Source organism: Rhagoletis pomonella, unplaced genomic scaffold (genome assembly GCF_013731165.1).
Source record: "Rhagoletis pomonella isolate Grant_MI unplaced genomic scaffold, Rhpom_1.0 Rhpom_scaffold_00004, whole genome shotgun sequence".
NCBI lineage: Eukaryota > Metazoa > Arthropoda > Insecta > Diptera > Tephritidae > Rhagoletis > Rhagoletis pomonella.
The window spans coordinates 69884636-69892654 of record NW_023458558.1 but is presented as its reverse complement, the minus strand read 5'-3'; the positions used below and the strand labels follow the sequence as shown (position 1 = coordinate 69892654).

Here is an 8019-nt window from a genome sequence, read left to right as displayed (position 1 = left end):
CTTTCCAGTGCCTTTGTAGCCCTTCCAATGCCTTATTATCCCTTCCAGTGCCTTCGTATTCCTTCCAATGCGTTCCTATGCCTTCCAATGCCTTTGTATCCCTTCCACTGCCTTCCTATCCCCTCCAATGACTTCGTATCCCTTCCAGTGCGTTCCTATCCCTTTCAATGCCTTCCTACCCCTTCCAGTGCCTTCCTATCTCTTCCAATGCCTTCGTATCCCTTCCAATGCGTTCCTGTCCTTTCCAGTGCCTTATTATCCCTTCCAGTGCCTTTCTAGACCCTCCACTGCCTTCCTATCCCTTCCAATGACACCTTCTGTTCTTTATTTCTTAAACTACCCTGTAAATGAGTTCTGGTAACAGCTCAATTTTTAAACAGAGAATATGAATAATAAAAATGTCATTTAGAAAACCTAAATTTAGTAATAACACTAGATCACAAATTTGTGTTTTTTTGTCCCCCGAATACCACTATCCTATTCCTATGTAGAATCGCTCGCCGATTCCGAAAATCCAGTTCAGTTTTTTTCTTTGAGATATTTTCAATTTACCGTTATTTAGCTTAAAAAAGTGGTTCCACTTGATCACGTCGACAGTTGCTGGGAATTTATTAATTATTCCAGATTTTTTGTGTTTTTGATGAAAAAAATTCAAACTTTTTTTCATTCGTGTTGAATAACACCTGTTCTGTTACAAAAAAATCAACCTACTAATGAAGAAAATTGTTGAATGAATAGAAAGCTTATGTGTGGTCAAATAAAAATGCGCAAAGATTTTTATACCTTTCATGAGCATGAAATGGTATTATAACTTTGGTCCGATGTTTGTAAGTACCAGAACAAAAAGAGATAGACCCATTAAAATGTATACTTATATGATCAGAACGTCGAGCTGAGTTGATTTAGCCATGTCCGTCTGTCCGTCTGTCCGTCTGTCCGTCTGTCCGTCTGTCCGTCTGTCCGTCTGTCCGTCTGTCTGTCTGTTTGTATGCAATCTAGTCTCTCAGTTTTCGAGATATCCGGATCAAATTTGGTAGGTGGGTGTATTTTTATAATGTATTAATCATTTGTCGGAACCGGAAGAATCGGACCACTATAACATATAGCTCCCATACAACTGATTGTTCAGATATGAGATTTTTCGTTATAACTTCTGCATTTATGCAGCTACGAACATGAAATTTTGCAGTACTTGCACCCATTATCAACAGAATACTTACAGTGAAAATTAAAAAGATCGGGTAACTATAACCTATAGCTCCCATACAACTGATTGTTCAGATATGAGATTTTTCGTTATAATTCATCCATTTATATAGCTAGGAACATGAAATTCCGCACTGTTTTCAATAATTATTAACAGAAAACTTACGGTGAAAATTAAAAAGATCGGGTAACTATAACCTATAGCTCCCATACAATTGATTGTTCAGATATGAGATTTTTCGTTATAATTCATCCATTTATGTAGCTAGGACCATGAAATTTCGCGCTGTTTTCACTCATTATCAACAGAAGACTTACAGTGAAAATAACAAAGATCGGGTCACTATAACCTGTAGCCCCCATACAACTGATTGTTCAGATATGAGGTCTTTTATCATAACTCCTCCATTTATGCAGCTAGGAACATGAAATTTCGCACCATTTTTGCTCATTATCAACGGAATACTTACAGTGAAAATAACAAGGATCGGGTGACTATAACATATATGTATCTTCCATACATCTGATTGTTCAGATATGGGATTTTACTGTAAAACTCCTTTATTTGAACAGCTAAAACCGATAAATTTCGTAAGATATTTTATAAATAATAATACAAAGTCTACTGAGAAAATCGTCAAAATCTATGCTGTATAAGCTTTATCTCCTATACCACTGATTGTTCAGATACCAGTTTTTGCGATATATCTTCTTTATGTAGGAAACTAAACCCAATAAATTGTGTTACCGGTTTATATACCGATCACATAGCAGTGAAAATCACTTAGATTGGTGCCATATAAAGTATATCTTCCATACCTCTGATTGTTTAGATGCGATTTTTTATATAAGTATGTAACTCCTCTATCGATGTATGCAGATGTATTCAAATGCAGTAATCTGTCAAAGTAAAATTTGCAGATGTTCATGAAAGGTATGAAGCCTTCGGCATAGCCGAAGACAGCGCTGCTCTTACTTGTTTTGTATGAAATACATATGAGCAGGAAAGAGTGCTACTCATACGCCATGGATATCCATATGTATGGGTATTCTTGCCTGTTCATATTTCATAAAAAAAATCCTTGCGCGTTTTCATTTGACCAGTCGTAACTTTTTGGAGTGAAACTTCTTAATCGAGTTCGGAGTAGAGATGCCATTTTTAAATCGATTAAATCGAACATCGATTAATCAAATCCTTTCGATTCGATTTTTTGTCGATTTATTAGTTCAGATTCGATCCGTGATATTTGTAGATATTTTCGTTAAAATTTTGCACACCCTAATTACCTTCATAAAAAAAATTGTGCTATGCCGTTCTATAGCCCATTGAATTTTAGGTGCGAGCTTAAATATGTCAGGACTTAGCGTTGATTTTTGGCGACTTTTTTCTTAACATTTTCTTCCATATAAAAACAATTTCGAGCTATGGAGGAAATGAGCAAAATCTTTAGTGAAAAAATTGCCAGAAATCGAAATTGCATTCTATTAAACTAAAATTCCATGGCCTACAAAACTGCACTCTTAAATGTTTTTCTAAAAAGGGTAATTAAGTAATGAGACTTAAAGTTAGCAAAAACTAAAAAATTCAAAAATGATCCATATTGCAAAAAACCCTGTGTACATAAGCTTTATTGGGCTCGTGTATGTATAATACATACACTTTTTTAAAATACCGCTTAATTTTGAAAAAAAAATCTCTTGTTAAAAAAAAATCGAAAATATTTTACTGTTTCCTTAAGCAGGGCTAAGAATTTTTGAAATTTCTACTGAATGCTCATATCGTTGGCTTAATATAGAACAGCTTGTTTTACAGTTTTTTTCAATTATTTACGGATTTTTAGCTACCTGATAGCTTTTGGATAAATGTAGATATTGAAACCGTTATGAACAATGTAAATTTTAACAATTAATTACAATAAATATTTGTAATGTCAGTGTTGGTATTTTGTTTCTTTATAAAAATTAAGTATAATATATGAATCGATCTTGTGGATTCTTCCTTCATCGATTATTTTTATTTCGATTCGAATCGATTTTTTTATATTTCGATCTGGCATCGCTATTTCGGAGATATTTTTGTGAAATGTTTAACACCAGGTCATCACTTCTGTATCGATCGTTTGATTTTGAAAAATGAGGTGTCAAATTAAAGGGCTTGTGCTGTCGACTTGCAATCTTATGGCCTAAGTTAGAAAATTAAATTCCTGAATATGAGCATGCCGCATACTTGCGGAGTTGGCCCGTATAGAAAATCGTTTAATCTGCACACCCTTTATATAGAACATATTCGAGTACTTCATATCGGATAAATATCCAGAAATTCTCAATCCACTCGAAGGAAATTGTAATAACGTGCACTTTAACTTGTAATCATAGAATGAACTCAAGTAGCACATACAAGAAATATCGACGAAATCGAGGAAAACCCGGCATATAGCTTAAGTTGCTTTCATTGTAAACAAGAGTATACGAGCCTATAACTTTCATATGCGTTTTCATATACATATACAAGCATGCATACATATATTTGAGTAATCAGATTTTAGTTACTCGACCATATTCACAATTCCGGTAGAAGACACCAGTCATACTACTTTTTTGTAATTTCGTTACACAGTTCCAATAAAGTGTACTAAAAAAGTTCCAATTTTCCTTTCAGAGCCTGATGCCTCATCTTAAATAGTTTCCTGCTCTTCCTGATCGTCCCGCAACACAAGACGAACGCTGATGCTATGAAGGCAACAAGCAACCTCAGTTACAGCCACTCCGTTGCAGTAGCTAACACCAGCGCCAGCTCAAGCTCCACGCCCACATCTTACTCTGCAAGTAGTAGCAGCACTTCGGCCGCGTGCTCACAACTTACCACCCCTACCGCACCGGCTGTATCGGCATTGGTTTCAGCCGCAACAGCAACAACGAAATCAACAAAGACAAAACCTGCAATCAAAACGTCAAAGGTGAGCTTTGCACCGCTAGACATAACCTTCCCGCCTCCGAACACAACCTCCAACATTAGCAGCTGCGCTACAACGGCCACGTGATACGAAAATCCCAACATGCCACACAACAACATCGTGTGTGAATGGCTGCGTGCCATAGGTATGCAACAGTATGCCGAAAGCTTCATGGAAAATGGCTACGATGAGCTGGAGATCTGCAAGCAAATCGGTGAAATCGATCTAGATGCTATTGGTGTAGACAATATACAGCATCGGAACAAACTTCTGAAGAGTGTGCGATCATTGAGGGAGAAAGGAGCAGCCATTGTGTATGTGATGATTAACGATCCGAAAGCGTTGAGTAGTAGTAATGAAATTCTGGCATCTGATTGTGATGCGCCAACAACGATGAAGGAGCTGGAGGCTGTTATGAAGCGTCACTTAGAGGCTGATGGAATTCGATTGACAGCACACCCATACTCGACGCCGGTGAGTCAAGTAAATTTTAAACAAACACATTGCTAACTATGTATGTAAGTGTGAGAGGCACGTAGAAAAGGAGAAGTTGAGTTGCAGCTCCACATAAGTATGTTTACATACATACATGGAAGGCCAAAATGTATTCAGCAATGTGATCTAATTTGACATTGCTCTCAGAAGAACCATCCTATAAAGTCGAATTGAGAAAATGTTGTTTGGATTTTGAATCGATTGTTTAAATTTTTTGGCACTATAGTACCTTAAAAGAGAGCCTACCCGAGTTGACAATCCCACCTTGTTTAATACACCTTGGATAAGGCCATCTCAAGTGGGCACAAATTTACCGAGATTCGAATTTCAAGGTGATTTTTCGCTCAAATGAAGTTCTACTGACTTGAAATAATATAATAATATTATAATAGGTGGGCGCTTACACATATGTTAGTGTTTGGCCGAGCTTCTCCTCAGATTTGTGGTGTGCGCCTTGATGTTGTCACACTGATGGCAGGGACCTACAGTTTTACGCCGACACCGAACAGCGAGTGTATTTTTATGAGAAGCTGTTTTCCATGGCAGAAATACACTCGGAGGTTTGCCATTGCCTGCCGAGGGGCAACCGCTGTTCAGAAAACAGCTTTTTTTCTAAATGTTTTGCGATGTTGCTTTGACCGGGGCTTGAACCAAGGCCCTGCGGAGTGGAAGCGCACACTGCTTACCACTACACCACAGCGGCCGCTTACCTAAAATACACTCCGTAAATTTCATTGAAAAAAAATTCTAATTTAGACTTTTTATGAACATTTTAATTTTTTTCACAATGGTACGGAATTATTATTTTTTTCTGAAAATACAAATTGGAATGCGATGATTTTTTAAACATAGGGAGAGGACATACAACCCTACTAAAATTAATTTTTTTCGTCTAGACAATTTTAAATGTAATATAAATAAAATTATTATTTTTTAAACAAATAAAAATTTAAACAATTTATCCGCCTGTCATAAATTTATAGTAGCAGCATATCACGCCGCAAGTATTCAAGCATTCACTTCGAAAAAAAGATGTGAACAGTAGTTTATTCACAATCACAACCTTAGTGTGAGCTTACACACTCCGTGTCCATACGAACAGTAATATTTGAGTGGTTTTAAAAATCGACTTACGATTTTTACAGGTGCTCACGTCTAAAAATGTGCTACTTAGGGGAAAAATACAATTGTGAAAGTTTGAGCTCAAGCGGAACATGCCTTCACGTGCCGAAAGTGTCCTGAAGTTTACAAAAACGACAATTTTTTGAGAAAATACGATATTTTTTTGCTTTAGCTTACGACTGATTCTATATAATGCTATAAATTTAACATCAGATGAAAGGTAATTTTATTGACTTTAAAGTAAATTTTAATACGTTTTCATTAAAACGTACGGTTTTGAAGACATTTAACATTTAATGGTGCAAGCACCTTGTTTTGTTTTCAGTTTATTGTTTGTTAAATCTTGGTAAGTTTTAATTTTTATTCATGACTTTTGTTAGTAAAAGTCACTTATTAATTTTTATTGATGTCTTATACAAATAAAACTGTAATTTGTTTTTTTTTAGATTTTACATTTTATTTCAATACTGTTTTTCATGAAATTGCTTTAAAGTATTCAATGCGAATAAGGCCTCTTTAACACTAGTCGCTACAGCGGCATTATTGTATTCTTCTGGGTCTTCAACAAACTGAAGAAAACTTACTCAAAAACAGGACTGTTAAACGGAAAAGGGTTGTAAAGCGGAAATGCAGTGCACAAGTGAAAATTTCGTACAAAATCCATTTCACGAAGCAGTATTTTGGCAAATTTTCGTAATTTGTTTTTCTGTCAAAGGATAAAGAAATCTGTTCAATGTGTCCATTTCTTACAATTGAAGTTAAGATGTTTTGAAATTATCTGGAAAAACTCGAGTCTTGCTTCATAGTGCCATTAAATGTTAAATATCTTCTAAAGCGGATATTTTTGAGGAAAATGTTGATGTTTAAATTTAATGCTGAGCTTACAAGTATTTACAGTTACTTAAGGATAAAAATCACTTTACTACTACTACTATGTACACATGTACGTATGAATACGGAGTGTGTAAGCTCGCACTAAAGATATGATTGTGAATAAACTACTGTTATCCGTTCACATGTTTTTTTCGGAGTGAATGCCCGAACACTTTCGCCGTATAATGCTGGTATTATAATTTTTTTTTACAGGCGAAAAAATTTTTTAAAATTTCATTTGTTTAAAATATAAAAATTGTATTTATATTAAATTTGTAATTTTCAGGACGAAACAATTTAATTTTAGTAGGGTTGGTTGTCCCCTCCTTATGTTTAAGAAATCATCGCATTCAAATTTGTATTTTCAGAGAAACGAAAATAAATTGCGTACCATTGCAAAAAAATTCAAATGCTCATAAAAAGTCTAAATTTTAAAAATCACCTAGAAATTCGAACGTCGTTAAATTTGTGACCCACTTGAGATGGCTATACTAACATATGTTTGTGCTGACCTATACTGAGCTCATTGGTTTATTGGTTCGCTTATGAAATTCATATCCTCTTCGCTGTAAAATTGCTCTTCCTTGGCCGGTATGTGCACTATAAATATTGGGCGGCGCGGATGAGGCCAAGTGATTTATATACTCTTTGTAAATTCCATTGGTTCACCTACCAACAATTGTAAGCCACTATCAGATTTTCTCTTACAACAATGTCACTTTGTCTCGATGTCACAGCACTATCGATACTTACAGTCCATTGGCGGTGTGATGGTGTAAGCGATTTCGATTTCATGCCATGGCGTGTAGGATTTTTTGCCAGAACAGTTGATAAATTATTGGCTTTGACCTGGTCTTTTTCCGGAGTCTTTAACTATGACCTCTACTTGGACGTGTGCATATTGGCGCAAGTTTATGTGTGTGTTTGCAGGATAAACCATGAAACTTTTGCTGGGTGGCTGCTGATGGCAGTTTGCGTTTCACTTTCCACTTTTAAGTTTCATTTGCACCTACTAAACTATTTACTCAATATGCAACAAATTTTGGCACGTAGATACTTAGTGCAGCATGGATGTGACCAACTGGATACAGTAGATATTTAGATATCGCCGGTTTTATTACTTATACGACATATTAGATTAGATTAGATGAGGTTTAGAGGAGAAATCCGGTAACCTAGTTACCGCGACCGAAACGATCCATTCTAACAAACCCCTATTCAACTAAAAATCTTCTTTGATCCATATATTGCTAAGAAACCTTGCGAGGTCCTTTGGCTGAATGCCGTTAAGGTCGGGTGCTTCTAGGTACAGTGATCCTAGGAAGCGGCGTCTAGTCCTAGGAGGGCTTGACAGTGACGTGCTCTACCG

At 36.0% G+C, this 8019-nt stretch overlaps 1 protein-coding gene across 4 annotated transcripts in view; it reads left to right on the top strand.

Moving 5' to 3' along the window:
* The window catches only part of LOC118738046, a 76569-nt gene that overhangs the window by 32780 nt on the left and 35770 nt on the right, over positions 1–8019 (top strand). For all 4 annotated transcript variants that reach the window (XM_036468943.1, XM_036468942.1, XM_036468941.1 and 1 more), the window contains one exon: positions 3866–4634. In XM_036468943.1, the coding sequence (XP_036324836.1) occupies positions 4263–4634 (372 nt within the window). In that variant the 5' untranslated portion in view covers positions 3866–4262. Of the gene's footprint in view, positions 1–3865; positions 4635–8019 lie in introns of those variants that run through there.